General features: G+C 40.8%; 1 protein-coding gene across 1 annotated transcript in view; it reads right to left on the bottom strand.

The window, feature by feature from the left end:
* lrp1bb (low density lipoprotein receptor-related protein 1Bb) overlaps positions 1 to 25,067 on the bottom strand; it is a 113,685-nt gene that overhangs the window by 5,040 nt on the left and 83,578 nt on the right. Inside the window, exons 59-87 of the mRNA XM_062456230.1 lie at positions 22,878 to 23,000; positions 20,701 to 20,882; positions 20,140 to 20,339; positions 19,748 to 19,936; positions 19,440 to 19,588; positions 18,489 to 18,582; positions 18,017 to 18,133; positions 17,352 to 17,471; positions 16,653 to 16,772; positions 14,572 to 14,688; positions 13,297 to 13,403; positions 12,480 to 12,612; positions 11,688 to 11,794; positions 11,329 to 11,461; positions 10,067 to 10,189; positions 9,712 to 9,834; positions 9,291 to 9,431; positions 8,873 to 9,007; positions 8,189 to 8,308; positions 7,423 to 7,664; positions 6,553 to 6,776; positions 6,210 to 6,316; positions 5,373 to 5,489; positions 4,937 to 5,110; positions 3,665 to 3,790; positions 3,067 to 3,231; positions 1,412 to 1,573; positions 724 to 898; positions 404 to 508 (exon numbers count right to left, since the gene is read on the bottom strand). Of these exons, the coding sequence (XP_062312214.1) occupies positions 404 to 508; positions 724 to 898; positions 1,412 to 1,573; positions 3,067 to 3,231; positions 3,665 to 3,790; positions 4,937 to 5,110; positions 5,373 to 5,489; positions 6,210 to 6,316; positions 6,553 to 6,776; positions 7,423 to 7,664; positions 8,189 to 8,308; positions 8,873 to 9,007; positions 9,291 to 9,431; positions 9,712 to 9,834; positions 10,067 to 10,189; positions 11,329 to 11,461; positions 11,688 to 11,794; positions 12,480 to 12,612; positions 13,297 to 13,403; positions 14,572 to 14,688; positions 16,653 to 16,772; positions 17,352 to 17,471; positions 18,017 to 18,133; positions 18,489 to 18,582; positions 19,440 to 19,588; positions 19,748 to 19,936; positions 20,140 to 20,339; positions 20,701 to 20,882; positions 22,878 to 23,000 (4,130 nt within the window). The remainder of the gene's footprint in view (positions 1 to 403; positions 509 to 723; positions 899 to 1,411; positions 1,574 to 3,066; positions 3,232 to 3,664; positions 3,791 to 4,936; positions 5,111 to 5,372; positions 5,490 to 6,209; positions 6,317 to 6,552; positions 6,777 to 7,422; positions 7,665 to 8,188; positions 8,309 to 8,872; positions 9,008 to 9,290; positions 9,432 to 9,711; positions 9,835 to 10,066; positions 10,190 to 11,328; positions 11,462 to 11,687; positions 11,795 to 12,479; positions 12,613 to 13,296; positions 13,404 to 14,571; positions 14,689 to 16,652; positions 16,773 to 17,351; positions 17,472 to 18,016; positions 18,134 to 18,488; positions 18,583 to 19,439; positions 19,589 to 19,747; positions 19,937 to 20,139; positions 20,340 to 20,700; positions 20,883 to 22,877; positions 23,001 to 25,067) is intronic.

Below are 25,067 nucleotides of genomic sequence, written 5' to 3'. Positions count from 1 at the left end.
TTCTTCGGAATTTCTACTACACCCCTCGCTGAGCTGTTTTTGACATTTCACAAAGCATCAAACACAGTCTGAATCTTCGGATTTCTAAAGCTGTTCTTCAAACTACTTAAAACTTCCAGGTACAGTCAACTATGACATCGTTTCTTTTTGTGTCAAAGAATTATACCCCCAACTGTTACTCAGCCTGCATTCACTAGTGTCAAACAGTCCCCCTAGGAACCACCCTTTTCTATTAGACATCCAGTCCTTTTTTCTCTAGAATCACTCACTGGTACAAAAACCCATGAAGATTTGATTCAGCTCAAGGCAAGTCTGGAACACAACACCAGTATTTGTATGGAAAAGAGACATAGAGAACATCATTGCTTTTGGTTTTTCCTGTGACTGTTAAAGGGATACTTACTGGCAGAAGGGCAGGTTGGTGTCTGGGTCCAGGTGACAGATGCCTCCGTTGTAACAGTAACCGTCACACAGTTGACAGCTGGGCGCGATTCTGCCATTCGTGCAGCTGCAGAGATTAACAGCTCATATAAAGTTCCTCTCTTGAGAGAGGATGATGATGCATGTTTTCAATAATGCCTGCTGACACCATTTTATAGTATTTTGAATGAAACGGCCGAGAAATGAATGATTTTAATGCATTTGATATTGTGAGTGGAATGGATTAAATAATATTTCTCTAGAATATTCACTCAAATAAGTGTAATGATAATAATAACTCACTTGCAGACCGCGTCTCCCGAGTCCTCGTTGACCAAACAAGGGGCTCCATGGCAACGCTGACACTTGTCTACCTCACACTTGTTTCCTTCAAATCTGGCTGGACACACACATTCAACATGGCCACTGCTGGACAATGTGCAGGCCCTGGAGTTTACACAGTAGTGATGGCAGATATCTGTCATAGAGGAAGTCGAGAAAGAGACAGGGAGAGAGAGAGACAAATAAAGAGAGATAGAGTGGTGTATCTCTGATTAATGAGGAACAGGAAGCATAGTTTAAGCTGGTTTGATTGGAATTTTACAGGGCTTTAATGAGACTTAATTATCCGCATCAAATAGCATATTGTCCAAGATGGAAACGTATCATCCCTTGGGCGAGCAATAGTACGCATTAATGCTGCTCTACTAAAATTGTTTTACCACAATTTAAAATGACAAAACCTTCATAAAAGGAGGACACATTTTATCAGTTCGCCACAGAAACACCCAAAGGTTGTTTAGACTGGCATTTAGAATTGCACTAGTGGAAAAGTGGCATTTTGAAACAGCATGTAGAATTTTGTTTCATTGGATGGGCCTTCAACATGGTATTTGATGAGACAATGGTAAGGAATATACAGTATCCAATCCCACATTTTGAATATGCTACTGTATGTTTTTGAGTTCTCTTGATAGGTGATTGGGCTTACGGTATGAGCAGCGGTCTCCGGTATATTCTGCCATGCACCGGCACACAGGCTGGTTACCCTGGCTGACATCACAGGTGCCCCCATTTAGACAGTAGTTATCACACACCCGCTTCTCACAGAATGGACCTGTGAACCCTGCTGGACAGCGACACGTAGGCTTCCCTGTGTGTGTAACCGAGAGACAGACACACAGCCACACAGAAAGGGAGAGAGAGATCATTTGAAAGGTTTCTGTATTTCACAAACACAGTATGAATGGAATTGCATTCTTTTTCAAAGTTGATTGAAAAATGGTCCACACGAGCAGGTCCCTAGAGGTCAGAAGTACAAAATTGAAATATTACCGGCCTCTTAATTGATTACTGTGGGTGCCTCCGGTCTCTCTCCTTCACCTAACTGGGTACTTGAGAAAACCTATTTGACAGTAAGCTCTCCCAAGCCCATCCTCCATCACTCATTTGGAGCAATACCCTCCTGCCAGGGGATATGTGCTCAACGCAGCGAAACCTCTTACTTTATGAAAAACCAGTCAGTTGCAAAGCATGAATGAGTAGTCAGTGACTCTTTGCCCAGCAGCAGAACAAATATTACATCACTTTGTTTCACCCCCCTTTTACTGCATTGTACAAACAGGAGCTGGCACATGTCACAGAACAGAACACTGGCCTTACTGGTTGGACCAGCTGCAAATGAAAATGAGTGGTCAACAATGAAGGACTTGTCTACATCAATTCAATACTAAAACCCCTTCAACACTTCAACTGTTCAAATCACTCAATTTACTCTAATCTCAGATATTACAGGTGACTGGCCAGGAGAGGCAGCATATAGGATGGTGACATGCAGTACAGCACTAAACACAATGACTGATTGCTTGCACTAAACCGACTGGGAATGCTACCCAGCAACAGTACACTATAAAACATCCTCATCCCTACACAGGGACGCTGTCACAACATGACTTTGCCTTGTGGCCAAAAGACGTAATTCCTACCAGCAGAGAGAAGGGAATAAGCATTGGATCCAAAACATTCAAATCCAAAGCCACATACCTATCTCTAAATACAAACCCACTGTCCGAACAGGAGCAATTACTGCTCTGACTCATCAAAAAAACAGACTGTTCAATCTCAATGTAGTTATTCATGCGGTGCCAGTAAACATTCTGCAACAATCTTTCTACTTTCACATGGTTTACAAATGCATCACAGTACTATATACTACACTACTTACTTCACATATTGCCCCACCTTGGTACATTTACATAATAAACCCTCTGTATTTATCATTTCAAACCTATGTTCCATCTCTAGAAAATGCATTTATTTCACAGTCGACGCCACAGCAATACAAACATGTCAGACTGGTTATAAATGCTGTTGTTGATTCAAAGAGGATTGTTACCAAGGGGCTCTGAGGTGTTGAAGATTATTGCCCTCTTGCCTGCTTTATGTAGACAGTGAAGAAATGTAAAGTAAAAGTGATATAGCACAGTCTGTTTCATATGGCATTCATCTCCTTCGATATGCTTGTCAGATCTCCTTGCAGCAAGACTATGTAGATGCATTTCATATTGGTTTCCTGAAACGTTTTAACTTGAAATACAAACAGTGTGGAATGTGCATAACACCGTTGATGAGTGACTGGAGACTCACCCAGGGGAGAGCCCATGCAGGTGCCTCCGTTTAGGCAGTAGTCTGTACAGTGGTTCACCTCACATCTCTCTCCAGAGAAGTCAGGCCAGCAGTAACACCGCCAGTCTCCCTTCTCATTGGCCAGGCAGCGACCACCGTTCTCGCAGGGCGGTCGACAGAGCTCCCCTAAAACACAGGGAAGGCCAGGTCAGTATGAGACATTGTCTTGACTGGTTTGGTTATAACTTAATGTGTGATAAATGTAGACTTGGCTTAAGACAGTCTCCAAATTCCTTTAATTTAACCTTCATATACATTTGATTATAACTATGTTTTTAAAGAAATGCTTTTAAATAAATTCCTCAGATGATGAAGGTTTTAGGTAGTCTAAAACCTTCATCATCTGAGAAACAGCTGACACGTTATTACACATGCCATATGATCAAGTCAGATATCACTGACATTCCCAAAAATGTATTGTATTGCAATACTTACATTCTGATCAGAAAATGTGGTCCCTGATAGTTCTATTCCTAACATTGTACAAGCTGAATTGAGATGATGCTACCATAGCATTCCTAGCAGGTATTTTACAATACCACACCAAAGCCTACTGTACCTGAAATATTGACATCACTGCAGGTTCCGTTCACCACGATCTTCCCCTCTGGGCAAGTACAAGTGGCACCCGTCGGGTTCAGCAGACACATGAAGTCACAGCTCATCCTCAAACAGGGATTGGTGACTGCGTAAACATTATAAGGGAATATTACTGTCGGTGAATTTCTCTCTTGATCCATCCTGGTATCCAAGGCTGAAAGTAGTTTGCAAACAATACGCTGTATTGTGCAACGGTGATTTTCTTTTTTGGCACCATTGCTATTCATCTGACTAAATCACTCTCCAACAGAACAGCCTATTCTATCCTATTTCTGAAGAGACACAACATATTAATCTTTCATAGAATATATAGAGAAATGTATTTAACTCTATCAATCATTTAACAATAGCCTTTTCCATAGTTTAACCAACAATATGGTATATGGAACATGTTACTACCTGGTGTTAAAAGGGATTGTATGACCTACTTGGCAAAGGGAGCTTTGAAGCACAAAGTATCAACAAGATACTAAAATATTGGTCAAATAAGTTCATAGGAGACTTCACACACAAAAATACTTCTATCTGCAAGGTAGATTACCAGTAGATCTATTTACGGATTTCGGGTGGTTGGGATTGGGATCCAAAAAGTGAAAGAAAGGGTTGGTTTGTGTTTTGCTGAAGACATCAAAACTCACTGCTGTAGCTTTTTGCTGGGCTCGCACAAAGTCTGCCCACAGACTACATGGCTGGACTAATGAGTCATTGGGGAATGGCCCAGCTGCCCTCTCACTGAAAAACCCCAAGCAAGACTGATCTGTCTGACAGCTCACAACTCCTAACGCCACTGAAGTAACACATAACATGGGACATGGTCTGTTGAAAAGAGCAAATGAAAAGGGGATACAAAGGATCGATTGGTCCTATCAGTGGGATGTGATGCCTCTCTAATGTACTGGACCAGAAAAAAGGCAAAGCTCGAAGACAACAGAGAGGTGCTAGAGACTGAAAGAGCCAGGTGCCTTTACTTTCATTATCAGATGGAGGGAGATGTCTGAGGTAATTTACTGTAACCAGTCATTATTCGTTATTATTATCATCATTAGTATTAGGAAATTGTTAGGATTTAATTAGTTATGTTTCTCAAGACTAATTATGTCTTTTCAACTGGGACATTCAATATGTAAATCTTTTCTTTTTTTTGCAAAGTTCTCCTTAACACAACCGCAGCTCCAAATCTGGATACAATTTATTAAAAAAATAGAAATATGTATCTATTACTTGAATTTACCATCTTGCTGTTTGTAGCGGTGGGCAATCAAGACGTTGGTGGGTTTCTCTAGACCTAGATTGAGAAACTCCACAGGCTGTTTGCCATACTTGTAGACCCTGAAGACCTCATGTTTCAACCCTGTTCCATAGATGTAGTCTTCAAATAAGTCAATCCTATAAGGCTGTGCTATTCCTGCAAAACAAAAATAAATACAACCAACAAATCACCAAGTGCTTTAATTATTCTTTGTAACCTAAGGCAGAAGAGAGCAGTCTGTGCTGTGTGGGCAGAGAGATCCACTGAAGCTGCATCCATTGTTCAGAAGGTTTCTGTTCCTGACCACAACACAACGTTATTGAAGCAATCTGTTGATAAAACGTGGAGGAAATGAAACGTCCACATCAATAGTGTGTGCTTAGAGAGAAGCTGTGCTTTGTTCCCAAGTTGGCGTTACCGTGTCTGTCACTGATTGTCACCAGGGGGTCCGACCCGTCCAATCTCATGCTCCCTATCTCTGAAAGCTCAGGATCAGCCCAATACAAACGTTGGTTGAAGTAATCGATCGCCAGGCCTGGGGGAGAGGACGGAAAGAAAAGATTTATTTGCCTTATGAGTTGTGCGCGGATCAATATAAACGCCTCTATTCTGGGAGCCCTTGGGTCTAAACAGCCTACTTGAAATATTTGAACACAAATGCATGGATTGCACTGTCAAGATCACACATCACCCATGGGCAGGCTGTGTGAATAGGCAGTTATGTATGTTATCCTTCTGCTCCGTTTTGATGGAGGGAAGAGAGTGAGTACATCGAATCGTGCCACCATTGTTGACAGATTTTTTTGCATGATGTCCTACATTTCCTTTACACAAGTGACTTACCTTTCTTTTCTTTCATGAGTAGGACTGGATAAATGACCATGCTACTAAGGCGATTAAATAGGTTTGCGTTTTCCTCTGATGATAAATTTCCCTTTCTGTGGCAGAGACAGTGCATGGGTCCCTTACATTAAAGGAGGCCAAACCATCTTTTAAAAAGTAGATCAGCACTAAGTGTGTCCCCAAGGACACAATAACAGCTTTAGACTGTCTCACAGCCACTCCTTTACCTTCTCCATGGCCTTGTTTTCAAACAGCTCTACACAGTGCCATGCCTTGGCGAAACCACTTGTTCTTATATGGAAAGGGTGGAATTATGTACATTACTGACCTTTTCCACATAAAGTTTTACTTCTTTTTAAGCTAAAGGAAATGTATCATGATGATATGTGGCTCAAGTCAATTGAATTTTTACCCGTGGGCCTCCTCAGGTTTTTCTCTAAGAGGACCCTCCGCATGGATCCATCCATGGCCGACTCCTCAATGTGGGAATGATCACCAATCACTGTCCAATACATCATCCTAAAGGGTACAAATGAATGCATTTCCAGGTGCATATCAATGCAATCTACAGTTATCCTCAAAGGGGAGTAACAACACGTTTAAAACACAGTAAACTCTTCAGGCACATTTCCTAATACAAACCACCCAATATACCCAAAACTGCTTACTTGTTTTCAACAAAACTCACTTGAGAATGACAGAATAAATTGAGAACATAATGACAGAATTAACACAGTGTGAAAGGACAATCTTACCCTCTGGCTGGGTTGACAGCAATTGCATAAGGCTCTCCTGCAATGTCAGTTATCAGACGAGTGCAGTTTGGTCCACTGATCTGGCCCACGTTTATAGAATACCTCAGCTTAGTCCAATGAGCTGTGTAATAACTGAACCAGTGCATCCGAGAGTGGTCCGTCCAGTATACATTTCCTGTAATCCAGTCAGCTGACACATCCCTTGGTCGACGGAAGTCTGAACACTGGAATCAACAGAGAATAACCCATTAAAACTTTCCATTGTTTTAAATTTGTGTATTTTTGTTAACCGAGACTTACTGACCCTTACTATTAAGCGACATGTAGTTATTCTGAGGTCTTTTGTAAATTTTATATTATCAAATGTTCAGTAAAGTTTCATTAGGAGACATATCTGAAAATGATTTAGTTCACAAATGTTATCTACAAATATTACCTTCTTGAGGTAGTATAATTCTTGCAATAAAAAAATATAACTGACACTGAAAGATTGGTGCAATTCATTTAAAAGAGAGGATTGCTTTTACCCACTGTGTAAGTATCTAAAATACTTTATACAAATGGTCTGTGACATTCATTAAACTCAACCAAACAATAAGTGGCAACGTGCTCTTCTCCTCACCAAATAAATGAGAAATGACTGTTTGAGTAATATGTTTCATCTATGAGAACTCACTGTGATAATTTACAATTCATTGTGCTCAAATACAATAACCAAGACATAGCCTCAATGGATGTAGAATAGACAGACATATCTTTTGTTAATAGACTAGGCTCAACAGAAACTGCCTGAAAATATTCTACATCACTTGAGCAATTGAACATCAATGTAATTGTGACCCTAGCGATTCACACCTTGGATATACTTACAATGTTTCCAACATTAGTTTTAGTTTGACTTCTGTCTAGGTTTTCTTTGTAAAAAAGTCCACCAGGATTAAACTGAGTAGCCCAGATAAACTTTTGTTGATGAAACAAAGCATCCATTCCAATAATACGGGCATTGTCCTCGATGCGAGTGAGTAGTTTGTGTCCATGGCTCTGGTTAAATGGATACACAAAACTTCGGATTTCAGTGTCATTAGCTATGTAGAGCACTCGATCTTCTGGTCCTGCCGTTGAGTTATTAATATGCAAAAAAAATAAGAAGTGGCTAAATTCCATTTGGGGTTTGAAACAACAGTTTGACATAATTGCATTCACATAGACATATCATTGTAGAGTAAATTATTCAGTTATCAATGCAGAAACATGTCATTACATATATCTTGATATTTTATAATTCATCAAGACCAGCCAAATAATGCTAACCATTTGAATCATGAAGCAGTGAAGCAAGTAAGTTTGCAAGAAGTGTGCCTTTTAAAGGCACAGAAGTGCACTTTGAAAAACATTCCATAATGGAAAAAATCTACAGCTACCAAATGGCTGGTCTTGGTATATTATCATGTAACAATCCTGTAATCTAAAATAAACAGGAAAATACACATATTAACTAAAAGCTCGATCTCTTAATGACAACTAATTGTTTACTGAATGCTGTTTACTTACAACATTTAATACACTTAATATTGAAAGATTTAATAGAATACGCAATAACAAACACAAATAAAAAACAATTAAAAATAATCTGTACCTTTTGCTAAACAGTTGCCATTGATTTCCTTAAAATTTCTGTCACAAGTGCACTTAAAGGATCCTTTAGTGTTTGTACAATGATGAGAACATGTGTCAAAGTTTAGACACTCATTGATTTCTGCAAAGAAAAAAGATGAAGACATCTCTGTCAGTTGCTACAGTCCAAGTATACACACAACACCCACATTCAACTGGAACTCTGAACCTTGAGCTGGCATTATATTTATTATATAATTGGTAATAGGGTATTATAATTAACCACATAATTAGACACCCTAATTACAACACAATATACATGGTAATGACTGAAATACGATTGAATAGACCTTATTCTTTCCACAGATGAAAAGTGCTGTGGCCCAATACAAGTCAGTGTCTCACTACCGGTACTCCTCCCCTGCACCGATACTATCTCGAAAGGCTATAACTATGAGCCTGGTCCACTCGGAGTGAGGTCTTGAGGTCAATTTATAATTGCAGCTATCATCATACAAAACTACATTACGCTAGCATGCTAGCTAACTGAATCTGAAACTGACAAGTTCATAGTCAATTGAGTAAAAGCTTTTGACAAACATGCACTGGGTGAGAATGAAAATTAATGTGATACAAATTAAATCTTACTGATTGGTACCTAACACATACATAGTCATGTCTGTAAACAGGATGGTTTAAACAATACCTTCACATTGACCAGTCTTTTGGTTTCTCTTGAAGCCTGTTCTGCACTGGCATATAGCATTTATGTTTGTTTGATTACATATTGCATCTTCCCCACATGGATTTGTTCTCTTGACACATACGTCTCCGTTAGAAACTAAAATAAAGGACAGAACCTTCATTAGAATACATCCCCTTTAAATTAAATTAAACATGCTTGTGTTCCATCTTTTGGCACATGCAAATCAATGGCCCAAGCGCAAACACACAGAAAATGGGTAGGCTTTTGTGCTACCATGGATATTCACAGGGGTGGTAACTGTCAAACACACATTACATTCCTAGATACAGTATGAACCTTCTGCACGGTGACATTTAAATACTTTCATCTGAACCCCGGGATATTGATCTGGGTGTCATGATCCCTGATGCCCACATACAGGCCTTGCAGTCCTGCTCGTCAGATCCTCCATCCCCACAATCGTTGAAGAGGTCACACTGCAGCTGGGCAGGGATGCAGCGCTGGTTACTGCAGGTGAACTCTGTCTTCCCACAAGGCCTGGGTTTCCCAGCCACCATTTCTAATTTGGAAAGCAGCAGAACAGATGAGTCAGCAGTACCACATAGCTGGAGCATAAACACAAGCTCGTATGAGGACCAACAGTGCTTTAAAGATATTAATAAAACAACAACTTTTGCAGTTCTGAAGAATCAAAAGCCAATCTTTTTATCCCCCCATTTCTAAGCATGAGGGAATATCAAAGCAACCCTTCACTTGGGAATTTTTTTCACTGGATGATATCCTCAGGTTTTACTTTAAAAAAATCCTTTCAAACTCAAAATTAAAGTTTCTACACTCACCACACTCCTCCTCATCAGAATTATCCCCGCAATCGTCCACCTTGTTACACACTTGGTCTGTGCGCAGACACACATGGTCATTTCTGCAGCGATATGGCCTTGTGGGGGGGCAGATGAGTTTGGCTAGGGAGGAAACAGTGAAGAGTACCACGTTGCAGTCAAATCTATTTTGAATCATTCAACGGGGAAGCCATGCACAAAATGTGCATGATGACAATGCCTTGTCTTTGAGCAATTCAGTTTCAAACCGAAATCATTACCTCGTGCGAAATGAGAAAGTAATGACTTATGAAATATCCATCAAAGACCTTTGACAAAGCTCCTGGAGGTGGCGGGAGACATTGTTTCAACTCACCACACATTTCCGTGTCCTCGTCTGAGTTGTCTCCACAGTCGTCCTTGCCGTCACACACCCATGTGTGGAGCTTGCACAACGTGTTGTTGCAAATGAACTCATCGGCACGGCAGAAAAAAACTCCTGGGACAAAGTCAGAGGGGTGATGCCTTTCATATTAAAGTATACTTAGTTTCATCTCCTGTCCTCCGGTAAGTACAGCCCAACTCCTAAGTAAGGGTGTCATTCTGTGTGATACTGTGAAATATTGCAGAAATCGAATGGCTTAAATGAGGGAAATAAGATGTGTCACGTTCAACCAGCATTTCATTGTAAAGTTAGAGGCTATGAACTCTAACTAGGTGACTCATATACTGTAAACAGTATTCTATAAAGCCCATTACAAGATTGAAAAAGCAGTGACTTCTTTATTACATGACTTTTTTCATTAATGTGGTCACCTACACTCAAAATAATATTACCATATTGTAATGTATTCATGAATGTATTTGAAATTACACAAAAAGTGAACCTGAACTTGTTTGTTACTGCATGTAGCAGTCAAGGTGTGCAATTGTGTGTTGCGTGGGTGTTAGGATGAGTTACTCTATGCTGGAAGTTGAAAGCGATGGAGGGACAGGGCGTTGTTATTATAAAGTTTTTCTTCTCGTCTTTTTTGCTTCTTACGCCTGAACTGCTTCATTACTTCACACTTGACCAGTGGGGACCTCACCTTTACTGTTATTATACCTGTCATTTGTTCTTTTGCGTTCTCTAATCCTGCTTTCTCCTCTCTCTCTCTCTTCACCCCAACACCTCCCCTGTGGTGTTGAGGGGTTGAGCTGTGAACACCGGCCAGGTTGCTGGTAGGCCAACGTTGGACATAGTCGGCAAGTAAACATCTCCAGCTTCCTATGATGGACCACACACAGTTCCTGGTCCCTTCCTGTCCATCTACCTGGCTGTGTTGTGATGCTGTGCTGATCCAATACTTCCCAACCCTGCGGCTAACAATGCCTACACTGACATGCGCCAACTCAGAGAATTGAGTTGGAACTCTGAATATCTGTTTCAACAACCATATGCAAATGGTATTCTCTACTCTTAATGCCTGACTATGTAGGAGTGGATCCGTCACCGAATTGCTCCTCCCAAGGTTTCTTCCACGTTTTCTAATTTAGTTTTCCTTTGAGTTTTCCCTTGTTTTCATTGAGGTTCTATATGCATATGTGATATTGCCTGAAAAAAGGGCTATATTAATCTTTTTTGATTTGATACTGTACCTTGGCTGCAGTTCTCCTCATCACTGTGGTCCACGCAGTCAAACACGTCATCACAGCGCCATCGTCGTGGGATACAGTGGGCGTGGTTCAGACACAGAAACTCATCCTCTTTGCACTCCTTAACACAGCCCGCCTGTCACCACGGAAACACATCCAGGCAAAAACAGATTCTCTACGTGGAAGTGTTCAACATATCTATACCTATGGTCACTGTTAAGACAGCAATACATCTGAAAGGGGAGTCAATACTTTTTTTGGAAAGCCTAGTGTGTCAGTTCAGGGCTGCCTAAAACATGACATTTCCTAAACATAACACTAAAACTTCACATGAATACTGGACCACACAGAGGCAAACCCACCTCATCTGAGCCGTCTACGCAGTTGTCGTGTCCGTCGCACCTCAGGCTAGCGGAGACACAGCCTCCACTGGCACACACATACTCATTCAGGGAGCAGGAAGGGGCCACTGAAAATACACACATTGACACAGCAGAAAAGTGAAGGACAGCTCGAACACCAACATTAACATGACCTTTCCATGTGTGCTCTGCAAATTCACACCTAAACAGCTTGGTCCTTTCAGTATGCAGACCAGATGTCAAAAAACGTTTCATTTCTAGTCAAACTGGATTGTGGGGTTTTAGGACCTTGGAGTTTCAAATAGGATGTGTTCTCTCAGGCAAGAGCATGCTGTGTGCTTCCTGCTGCTAAAGGAAGTGGCTAGGTGGTTTAAATACCCACCCACTCACCCATCATCACAACTGGGGATCTGGAGGAGGTCAGGCTTTAGTATACAACCCACAGCACACTACGGTAGTTGTAGGAGCTCTAGAGCGTGAGTTCCAAATGCAGTGTGGGGACGTTTTCCGATACATATTACAGTCACAACTCCAAAATAAAAGGTTTATGCACACCCGGGACCATTTCCTATAGTTTTATAATGCTCACTAAAACACAGTGAGATGCATGGCTTATCTTTAACGAGTGACTGAGGGAAGGTTAACTGCCGCCTCAATTTTACATTGACATTTTGGGTCTTTTTTCTGTTCTTTCTTTTTCTTTTTTTCTTTCTTTCTTTCTTTTGTGTAATTCATGGCATGTTTGTGACTTTAATGTGTTAAAGAGCAACATTGAAGAGCTTTTTGTAGTACCTGTTCCCTGGCAGTTCCTCTCATCCTCTCCGGTCTTGCAGTCCTCTTGGCCATCACAGAGCCACTTGAATGAGATGCACAGGTTGTTCAGGCACTGGAACTGGTCAGCAGTACAACGTGCCTCACAGTCTTTCTGCAGTCATACATAACAGACATGGACAGAGATGAGTTCACACTCATTAGTGATGAGATCAGATGTATTAAACAATTATAACAGTATGCTTTCTAGTCCAGGGCAGAAAAGCATCAGATTAGTCTGGGTTAAACTGGTAAGAGCAGGCACATTAAGGGATAAATAACAGTTTACAACATAAACCATCCTATCATATTAGACAACAATAGGTTAATAGGACGACGCACAATATTGAAATTAAAGAGCTCAAAAGAGCATATTAGGTAATTATCTGTTGTTCCTACTTGAATGAGGTATTGTTCTATGTAGTATCATTATTTTCTATACTGGTGCATTTACATAAATTGTTTAAGCGTCACAAATAGAACCATTTATTTGCAAGGATAAATTATACAGTGCTAATATCTGCAAATACTTTTAAATTGTATGTTACAAATTATATACATTTGTGGCGCTTTTCCACTGGGGTGGTAATGATAACACGGGGGTATTTTATAATTTAAACATTTCACTGCATATTTGCAAACATTATGCAATGATAACAATAAGTATACTTGAATTATTTTGTTGTTGGGGGTTGAGAGTAAAGGAATCAAGGCGGAATCTGGGTCACTTCACACAGATGTGGTAATTCACTGCGAGTGAACATAAAGTTGAGATTAACACATTTTCATGATCACTGACCTCATCTGAATTATCAACGCAGTCATAGTCTCCATCGCAGCGGAATCGAGCTGATATGCAGTCCCCATTAGCACAGGCAAAGTCCTTGTGATTACAGGTTACTGGCTCTGAGTCAAGGAGAGGACAAGGGCATACAGTGACAAACCTTCCAGCACCCAGTCACAAACACTCAAACTACAGGAAAACACAAGCTTTCAAATACACATGATGCACATAATTGTTCAGCTATTTCTTTTAGCATTGTATGCTAATTCCTTGGTACTAAACCATCTGTTGGCCAATCAGATGTTTTGCTGTTGAGGAAACTTGCAGGCCTGTTCAAGATGCAAATTCATTCACAGTCGTTTTAAAAAGTGGACAGCCGTCTCCTGAGTCCCTAACCTGACAACCACCATTTGGCACGTTTGCTGGGTCTAACTATGTCCCAGAAGACAATATTAAGGTATATTTAAACAGCTGCATCAGAACCAAAGCAGGGGTCTTCTCCTTGTTATCATGGACTGTTAACTAACTCAAGGTGTGTGTTATGAGCTGTGTTTAGAGGGAGACTCCCAGAAGGCACTGCAGCACAATCTGATTTGCAGCCTCTTGGCTGTCTGCAATCCCACCTGCTTAATTCTTTACCATCCAACACTTGACTGGTCTTTATTTGCATTTTAAGTGACATTAATAGGTATGGGAAATAAGCAGCTAATAAATCAAACACATGATGCACACTCAGCATAAAAGCAAATAGTACAAAGGCACACACACACACACACAAACACCACTATGGAGCAAGGATTTCGTTAGGGTCTCTGGTTTGGTCAAAAGTGCAAATTCATAGGTAAATAAGAATGACATAATACAAACCCATACAAATCCCTATGTCTATGACTCTGTGAATGCATTTCTAAATGTGTGCTTAAAGAATCGCTTGCATATCTAGATGTGTGCTTAAAGAATTGCAGAGAGAAGACAACATCAAAGCTCTGGAGTACAGGTTCTGCTTTTTTCTCAGCCATAAAGGAGTGCAGAAAATGTATCCTCACCGGGCATAGTCAAGTTTCTTATTAGGGCTGTCTTACTTTGATAGTGCAACTCTTAGAAAAAGTTTAGCAGAGCGATGGTCGTATCTAAACATAAAAAGCAATGGGCTAATGAAGAAGAAAAAGGGAGATGTCTTAAAACGGCTCCAAATACTGGCTAGCCCAAGTGCATTTTCAATGTCAAGTGCATGTGTAAGTTACCAAACGGCTCTGAAGGTAGGTGAAGAAGCAGAGTTATTTGACTCACTGCAGTTCTGCTCGTCAGAGTTGTCTCCACAGTCGTTCTGGCTGTCACACCTCCAGTGGTCCGGAATACAGTTGTTATTCTCACAGCGGAATTCATGAGGTCCGCAGGTCTTTTCATCTTTTTTCATCAGGAACAAACAAACACACAGATGAAAATGGCTTCAAAGAGCATGAATATTAATGACAAACTATCACATTTCTACGTGTAATCAGCATTTCCTCAGGGTTTCCCAGAGCAAGCTAGACACCGAGTTCAAAACACGCTCATCCTCGAGAGGCTAACACACCGTAAGATGAAATACCTGACTGTACTGCCAATGGCTTAGATCCTCAACAGAATATGTGACAAGAAATTTGCAACATTAAACATTTCAACATCAAACTTTAACATTTGCAACAAATGCTGAAAAGGTGATTCGTGGTTCTTGGAATTTGCATTGTGTCAATGTTATACCCTCATGGATAATTGGAAGAAAGCTTTGGAAGCATACTTTGGATCTTACTCACTTACCCAATACACTTCATCACTGTCTGCTGTAATACGAAATATATATTTGCAAATATAGTGTTCTCTTTCACAGGTGCTCTGGTTAATGGTTTTCACAGAGTAACACAGCCTTATGAAAATTATAAGGCTGACGGAGCAAACTTAAAGTTATATTTTTTAGACTAGTATTCAGTGCAAGTAATCATATAGTACAGTATTATTACATTATCAATACTCAGCATAGTAACTTATGAGCCCACCTTTTGTAATTATCATAACATACTGTCAAACAGACCCATAAGTTATGTGTCCTCAACAGGAAACCGGCACACATCAAAACTCCTTTTATATTTTCTCCAAAAATACGTTTCGCTCTAAATCACACAGAATGTTTTTCAAAGTCCCAGTAAGATCTCCTCTTTAAAGGCATTTACATGCAGACGTTTTCTGGGCAAGATAATGGCCAGAATAAAGCTGTTAGCAGTTAGAAAAAGATGCATCAAAAGAGCCCACTGACAGGTCTGTAGCCAGATCCTGTTCCAGCATGACAGCAGGAGGAGAGACATGGGAGCGATGGATGAAGGAAGGAAGGAAGGAATAGTGGAGCAACTCATTAAGAGTCTGCCACTTACAGGATCTAACGCCTCAACTACAGCACAAGAGATTATTTCACTTCTATATCTTAGCTCATTATGTTGCCAGTAAAACAACTAGAAGTCACTTCAAAATAGGATATTGAAAGAGGAGATAAGATGAACATAAACAAATCTTTCAGAACATTACCTGTGCTGTGATCGCGTTTTGTCAGTTTTCTAGCACCTACATACACATTTCTTGACGTTGGTATCATCTGTCTTAATTGATGCTCTTTGCTATAAATCAGATGGAATCAAGGGGATAATATGGAACTAGGTAAATAGCCATCAAACTCTGCTGATAATGGCAGGAACCACAGCAGGAAGTGTGTTTATACCAAATGTACAATACGGCTGAAATTACAAATGCCACTTACTGTATAGATTTATCAACAAGTTTGATATGATGATAACATCCATATGAATAACTATCTCTCTCTCTGCTCTCTCTCTCTCTCTCTCTCTGCTCTCTCTCTCTCTCAATTTTTTTCCACCCTCAGAATTGAAACCTAGTACCATGATAATGATTTTTCTCAACCAAGCTATCGATTAAATTGCATCAGCCAAATAACAAGCTAGCACTGACAGCTATTGGAGATGTAATAGTCTTCTCCATAATATCTTAGACAACTGAACATTCACCCCAAGTGTAACATTCTCTTGTGGAGGAAAACCATTTCATGAAATTCAAGATATGGGTAAGATAAAAATATACAGCACTGCACAACACTGAAATATATTGGTGTCCATTGTTTGTCAGACACCGCAAATGAGTTTCCCCTTTTATGTACACTACAAGTGGATGTGCTTTATGGTTGCTTCAACTCTATCAGAGTCCAGTCTGGGAGATAGGAATGAACCCATGTGTAAAATTAATTAGTTTCCTAATAGTAATTCTCACCCGGGCCTTACAACTAGAACTAATGTGATTTATGATTAAGAAGTTCTCCCACCACTCACCGCAATTAGCCTCGTCTGACCCGTCAGCACAGTCCGGGTCCTCATCACAGACCCATAGCTTGGAAATGCAGTGCATGGAGGCCTTGCACTGGAACTGGTCTAGGGAACAGGTGCTCTCCGCTGTGGACGGGGATCCATGCAGAAAACAAGCCAAGATGGGAGGAGGGAGAGAGAGACAGAGAAGGAGACAAAGAGAAGGAGAGTAAGGGAAAGAGAAAGGCAGAGCGAAGATAGAGAGGGGGAAGTAATTAACCCTCAAATCAATCAATTTCAGAATGAAATGTCACCCTGTCTTTCTATCACACATAAGACAAGGTCTTGCAACTCAGAGGCAGTTGTCAGATGTGAAATGTGTTGATAGTCAGAGTTCCATCAAAATAATGAAATACATCCCACTGTTCTCATTCTACTCCTAATTCAATGATGTACCTAATTCACTGTCACAGGAAGGCAGTGCTTTCAGAATACATAATAAGTTAATCCATGTGATTTAAGGAGCCAATGTGGGGCTGTCTGTACATCACACCATAAATGTACAAATTCAAATAAAGGCCTTTAAGCCAATCAATCTCAACCTGTCACATTGCACCTTTAAAACTTAACAGCTTCCACATCAGGTGAACAGCAACTGAAGAAGGCGATCAATTAAATAACTCTGGATATTTGAGATATCGCCTAAGCGTTGCTTAGAAAACTTACGGCAGTCTGTCTCATCCTCTCCATCACCGCAATCATCCTGTCCATTACAGCGCAGGTTTTGAGGGATGCACTTCTGCTTTCTGGTGCATTTGAACTGTCCTGTCAAACAGATGTAAGTCTCTGAAAAAAATGAAAAACATGTTTTGTGGGATAATTACTATATATTTGCCGCATATTGTACATACTGTACATACATTTAGAGGGACAGGCAATGTAGGGGAGAGAGAAAGGGGATGACATCCACAAAATGTCCTGGACCAGAATCGAAACCTGGCAGCTGCAGTAAGGCCTTGCCTTACATGATTTGCGCTGCACCTGGTGAGCCACGCGGGGAGACCCAAGAATTTGTTTGAGAGTAATTAAAACCAAACCCTTTTTTTTTTTTTTTTCAATACTTATGCACAGCTAAACGTATCAATCCTGATCTGTATTCCAACCAATATTCAAAACAAATCTCTACAAAAGTGTCATTTGTAATCATTGGGTCATAAATCACCACTCGTTTTGTCCCTAGTGGTTATAATTCATGTATCAATTCGTTTCAAGGAGTCCCAAAATAAATACTTATGAAAAATCTCAGACCAACAAAATATGAGTTTGGGGGCTAAGGTTGAATATGGAGTCTTTAGTTACCCTTTTAAAAGCAATAGTAAAAATTCCCTTACCGCAGTTGGCCTCGTCCGAGTTGTCTCCACAGTCATTCTCTCCATCGCAGATAAACGGGGGAAGGGCACACAGGCCAGTGCCACACTGGAATCGCCCTGGCTGACATTTAAATTCCGCTGTGGGAGAGAAAATAATCACTTCACAAAATGCATATGATTTCAAGCCATAGTGTACATGTATTCATACATTTAGGTAAAATTACCAACAATGAGCTCGATAAGGTGGAGGGAAAATACAGGAATTTATTCTACAATCAGGTTGTTAAATTCTCCGGCATTTATCACTGTAAGTCTGACAAATAATACATTGTTTTCATTATGCTAAAACAGCCGTCCAGGACAGTGAAGAGGAAGACAGATGAAGACACAATAAAAACGGACAGTTCCATGAATTAAGTTTGCATACACTTTGAAAAGGCATGTGGAATCTCCTATGGGTACTGTGGTAGGGAGACAAATGTACAGTACTCACGGCAGTCTGCAGGCTCATCTGATCCATCCCCACAGTCATCCACAGTGTCACACTTCCACCAGAAAGGAATACACTCGTCTGTCCCACAGCGGAACTACACACACAAACGCAAACACCGACACGCAAACACAGACACCAGATGAAAGACCAACTTCAACAAAAGATTTTTCAGACATTTAAGACAGGTAATGTTGTTGAGGCGCACTTTTTGTTATATTTGCTGAAATAAACGTTACATCCTGATAGCAACCAATCCATCTAAAGGTATTCCAGTAAAATTGAATACATTTAACATATGTGGGTATCGCAGGACTGTAATGAACACAACCAATCATTTAGTTTGGATCAAACTTAATGATTGAACAGCATTCGGACCGAATGCAATGATTGGACGGGCTACTTGTTTGTCTGTCTAACTACCTGCTGGCAGTAGTCAGGCAGCATGTTCATTACATTTTGGGGGAGTATTTTGGTTTGAATCCTTTCAAATGCATGGCAAAATTGCTAGGCTCACCAAACTTACCGATCCTGTCTTTAAGGTTTTCAAATAGCAGGGCAACATCAAGTTTATTGCAGTTTATTTTGACAAAAAGCCTCTCTGACCTACTATACTTATCCACAATAGTTATGTTAAAAATAAGAATTCTAAGAATAATAATAACCTAAAAATGTGTATATGTAAATGGAGTAAAGTTTGCTGGTAGTTGGATGAAATGGAGTGATACCAAACTACATCTGTGGACTGTACACTGGCAAACACATATATAGTGTTATTTTCAAGGGGACATAAACCAGGGAAGCTTCTACACCGATGAAAAAGGGTGAGACAAACAAAGAGAAGATGCACTAAACAACAACAAGTGCCTGAGGTAAAAGAGAGCAACAATCACAAAGAGCAGCAGTTATATAATCTTGCATTGGTGAGGTGAGTGAGAGAGAGTGTGGGCTGACCTGACTGGCTGTGCAGTTGGAGAGGCAAGTCTTATTGTCTGCCGCCAGGTAGAAGTTAGTTGGACAAGCACACTTGTGTTCACCGCCCGGGGACAGAAGACATAAGTGGCTGCAGCCTCCATTGGCCACCTGACATTGATGCTTGGGCACTGTGAGATTACAGACGGGGAAAACTAAATCAACATACAATCATGTATACAGTCCATTTCATGGCTTACACAATCATGAAGACACAAAACAACGGCTAGGTGCAGGTCAGAAGAAATGGGAGGGAAAATGAAAAGCCTGAAGTATAGGCAGAGAGTTACCTTCAGGCTGGCGCAGAGAATGATAGACCTTGATTGATTTAATGGCTTGCCAGGAGTTGAGCAGTTCTAGCCCTTGAGCTCCGGTCGTCTTCTGGGCTCTTCTGAGTGATTTGGACTTCCCGTCGGTCCAGTAGACAAAGTCCTCAAACAGGGTCAGTCCCATCACCCCCTGAATGTGCTCATAGGACACTAGTGTGGGACAAAAAGACAGAAATTATTACATAAGAAGTACATCTTTGTGGCTGGCAAGCATCATTTATCTGCATCATTAAGTTTGGGATTCACAGTTTAAAAAGTAATGTTTATACAGACAGACAGATAGAGCAAACATGTAATCAGTTGAAATCTAATAAGTGTGCTCTGACACAGACAGGCCCAAAGCAATGCTTCACCTTTGTGTCTTTGGGAACCATCCATGTTGGCAAACAGAATGTGGTTGTCATCTGCCCAGTAGAGCCTCTGGTTGGTGTAATCAATAGTGAGAGCGGTGGGGCTGTAGATCTCTGTGTCAATGAGAATGACCTGGCCCCGCCCGTCCATGCCAATACGACCAATATGAGGCGACTCACAGCAGTCTACCCAGAACACAAACCTGCGGAGGAATAGTAATCACAACACACTCACTGGCTGTCACTGACAGAAGGTTTGCTCCTTCTCAGAATGTACATAGGTGAAAGAGCTGAAAATCAATGACAATGGGACACTATGGAATAACTCCCCAGAGGGTTCAAGTGTGCTGACAATCTAGAATCTTCTTGATTTCAAAAACACCAATTTTCCCATCATCAGGTGACAGAGTATTTGCCTCTGGGGCGCTATTGAATCTTAAAGGAATCCTTTAAATGATAGATACAGGATGTTGCTGAGAACTATGTCTTCTGGATAAAAATCGTAAAACGTCACATCACAAGCTGCTATTGCAGAGACTGCCCCCCAGTGTCTCAGGTACATACCCAGTCTGAGGGTCGAGGGTCAGATCAGTGGGGTTTCTGAGGCCAGAGCTAATTAGAATTGTGGGATAAAGGCCATTAGCCTTGGAGACCTCCAGAGTCTTCCTCTCCACGTCACACCAGTACAGGTTCTTTCCTATCCAGTCCACGGCTAGTGCACTAGGCACGGCCGTCCGATGAACTATCTGAAAAAAGACAGCGGGGAATTACTAGCAAGATTAGAATGATACAGCAACAACAAGTGAAAATGCAGTAAAAAAATGTGACAAAAGCTATCTCAATGATGGTGAATTTATTCAGTAACCCTTTATCAATGTCTCTGAGTCCAGACAGTTCCTGAATTAGGAAAACCAGTTGTTTGGAATAAACAATTATTGTGCCAGCTGGCAGATGAAGCTGATGCCTTGAAAACACCATTTAAAACCCACAACACCCGTGCAATCTTCCATTAAGAGACATGATGTGCTTTGAGGCCTTCTCTATCATCATTTCCAAGAAGATATATAGTCTTGCCAAATAGACTGGGTTGTCCCCTAAGCAGTAATTTAGACAAAACTGAGCTTCAAACAGTCCCCAAAATGTCACAGATTGAGGAGTGTTTTCAATCAGAACTGTCTCCCTGGACAAAAAAGAAGCCTGGTTAATATTCAAGACGTAAGCCTGTGTCCCTGGTATTCCGATTTAGCGTCTTTCAACAGTGATTTGAGAGATTGCTTTATGTGGAAATGACAGTTAACTTGCGAGAAATGTCAACATTTAAATATGGTCCATCAAAACATAAAGATCTGCTAAATCCACGACACTTTTGATCCTGCTCCACGGCTATTTTTATGTATTTCAATTTTTTTAAACAATGGTTTGTTAAGCTAAAATGTATTTCTTATTTCTTACTTCACCTAAACTGTCATTGTTTGTATTTGTTATTCCAACAAGCTTTAAAGTTTCTTGTTTTTCATACCCTACTCACCAATGACATCACAAGCAACACAATATATTCACCATCCCTAAACACATTTTGTAACAAAAGGCACAGTATAATGATGACAAAGACACTGTAGACACATGCAAGACTGATGAAAGCTAATGATGTCCCCTGTCTCTCACTTACACTATATATCTGTCTGTAAGCTCTGGCTGCACTGGAACTACAAAACCACAGACCATGGATCTGATTAACAATATGCTCTTGTCCTACTTTGACATTAAACACAATGCTGTTTGGACAAGGTTAATGGTTGAATTCTGTCTGAAGGCTGTTTTGAGTAAATATCTGTCAAAACTAATAACAAATATTTCAGCAACTTCAGCTTAGACAGAAAGTGCAGACATATTTCAATTTCCATTAAAATTGTAAAAGGTCTGTAAAGGATAGAAAGCTTTTCCACATATCCACAATTTACTTTCCACATGGAAATCGACACCTGCATTTTACTCATGATTTTTATGTCTTTCTGGTTTTTATAATCACCAATGGTAAACCCACTCCTATCCTAATTTCCATATTGTGTGTTCAAACCGCTAAAACTTTGGTCTCTGCCTTTAAAATGAACCACAATGTGAGGAACACCAGATCTATCTCAAACAGTTTGATCTCTCGCTGAGTGATGGCGGGGGCTCAAAGAAGGACTGTGGAAGTAATTGAGCTGAATGAGCCTTTTGCCCCCCCACACATTAATGCTAATGAGCTGGAGGATGGGGTGCACAGCAGGTGCAGTCATGATGTCTGACTGTCTGGGACCCAGTCCCATGACCTAAGCAGACCTCCATGATTAGCCAGAGAAACCGGTATGACAGTTTGTAACAAGGACAGTCTGCCAACAACAAAGGCTACTGATATTATTGCCAGGCAGAGCATTTATTGCAACTTTAACATCGTTGTCTGACAATTAAGGTCCATTATGATGTCCATAAAGATGACAGGAAGGAACACACTTAACTGTCTGCAACCAATGAAATGCCTCAGAAGCACTGCAGCCTCCTTCGTTACCAAGCAAGGGAATTTTACCATCTTTTAGAATAATGATGTGGTCGAAAAACTAAAGAAACCCTTTCTGTGTAGGTGTTGCTAACAGAAGGCTTCAGTCCATTGAGGTGCAGACCATGGAGGGAGGGTCTCTGAGGTAAGATAGAGGCCACGAGGCACCATATGGCAGCGTAGAATCATTTCAGCTTAGCAGTACCTTGAGGTCACTCCCATTGAGTCGCATTCTGTTGATCCTACGTCCGCTGGGTCTGGTGGAGTCGATCCAGTAGATAAACTCTTTCCTATAGTCAAAGTCTATGTGGATGATGTTGTTGAGTCCCTTTAGGAAACAGAAAGAATGTGCATTACTAATTGACTCATTCCTTAATGTACTAAACAAGACCACTGTATGAATTCCCTGATGAAGATATTATGTGCCTTCTTTCAACAAGTGAAATCCCATTAGCCAGCATAGGTAAATGGATTCCTATCCCAAACAAAGGTTACATTGCCTTTCCTCCCACTACTCCGTGAATAAAAAGACACAAAACAGTGTGATCCACCTCAATAACATCTTTCATTAGTGAAATAGCTTTAGCGAAAATATCCTGTTTAGCTTTAAATAATGCAGCAGCAGCATAGCCTACACAAAGCAGAAACTAACACGAAGATCTTGACCCAGTGGGCCTTTTTATACCTTCATTCAGCACTGTGAAAGAGAGTACTATCCACTTCTAGGTTGAGAACTGGGTATTCTGAGGCTATAGAACTATCCCTTTGCTGTAAATACACTATGTTAATGTCTCCTGTGATTTTCACTAACAATATTGATTTTAGGTGTGCTCCCCATGAGATGCAATGCCTCCAGCTGAATGGGAGCCCCAGGGAGGAAAGCATTGGAGCTTTATCAAAGCTTAAGATTGAGGAACATCTCTTCCCGTCTTTCTCAGAGGATCCCCCTGTCAGTCAGATAAAACTGCTCCCTAAACAAGCATACCTCCCCTGCTGTTTGCACCAGGGTGCTAGGATAAGGTGTCAGCAAATCTGACAGGCGATACAAGACATCTTCATCAGATCATCAACACCCTCAAAGTCAGGCACCAAAGTGTCCTGAGGGACAACCTCCTCCCTGCAGTTGAGTTCCTAAGACCAGCTTGCTGATATTACACTGACTACACACTCTTTCACTAGATGTATGCCCACAGTAGTGAGGCAGACCCCAGAGGTCGAAATTACCGTATGAAAAACGTCGTTGGGTGAGACTATGAGATGACTCAAGTGCAGTTGTGCCTGGATCTAAGTCCAGTCAAATTTACGATAAAAGGGGTGGCTTAATGCAGTGGGCATACATAATACAAGCTGATTGGATCATTTCGTATTAACATAAAATCATTAATGTATGATCTATGCTGAACATGTAATGGTGTGATACGGCGATGTGGGGTCAGCAGAGTTTCTGACACACACTAATGGGACCACTTAGTCAAACCGCGTGCTCATCCCCACAGCAGCTGCCATTAATGCTAACCTGGTGATTCCATTTGTGGTGTTAACAACTCTCAATGCAGGCAGTCGGGGGGCCACATTTGTTAAGGGGACCCTATAGAATAGCCCAGTTAAATTTAGCAATGCATGTATTGAAATCCAGCTTCAAGTGTCTGAAATGATCATTGCAATACCCTCTTCAAAAGACACCCTTGAGATGATTTCACTCTGCCAATATAATGCATTCAATGCTGATGCCCCCACACACATACACAAACTCACACACACCACTACCCCCCTACCGCCAACCCTTCACCACAGACATACCCAAGATGAGTGGGCTAAGGAATCAAACAGAAGGATTTCAACTTCACAAAATGAATGACTGAAAAGAAACATTTTTAAACAAAAGAAATAGAATTTTCCAAGACTGTATCAATAAATGACTCAGTAATGAAAGGTTTCAGTACATGTGACAGATTTACATAATGACTCACTCTCTAACCATTGCAGGCAACCATGCGAAATTAGCCCGAAATTGGAGCGTCGACTATGGGCTTCGTTAACACAACCACGTCACAGCGCATCTTAATAGCAGGCCTATTAAGGTTTCAGTGTCTGAGCAGTTCCATTTCATGACTCAGCTGGATTCATTAAGTCACTTTAACGGTACACTCACACTCGCAGTGGTAGCCTCACAAACACTAACACAAACACACACGCACACACTTTTGTATTGCTATTCTTGTGTGGACTCACAATTCAGTCCCATTCAAAATCCTATTTTCCCTAGCCCTAATCTTAACCATAACCATAACCACAAAACCTAACCTAAAGTCTAAACCCAACAGTTTCTCCTGACGCTAACCCTAAAACTATCCAAAACCCCTAACTCCAACCCTTACGGCAATTCAAACACTTA

The sequence above is a fragment of the Osmerus eperlanus genome, chromosome 3, assembly GCF_963692335.1.
Source record: "Osmerus eperlanus chromosome 3, fOsmEpe2.1, whole genome shotgun sequence".
In the NCBI taxonomy this organism is placed as follows: Eukaryota; Metazoa; Chordata; class Actinopteri; order Osmeriformes; family Osmeridae; genus Osmerus; species Osmerus eperlanus.
The sequence above is the reverse complement of the archived record's forward strand: the minus strand, read 5'-3'. Positions and strand labels throughout refer to the sequence as shown.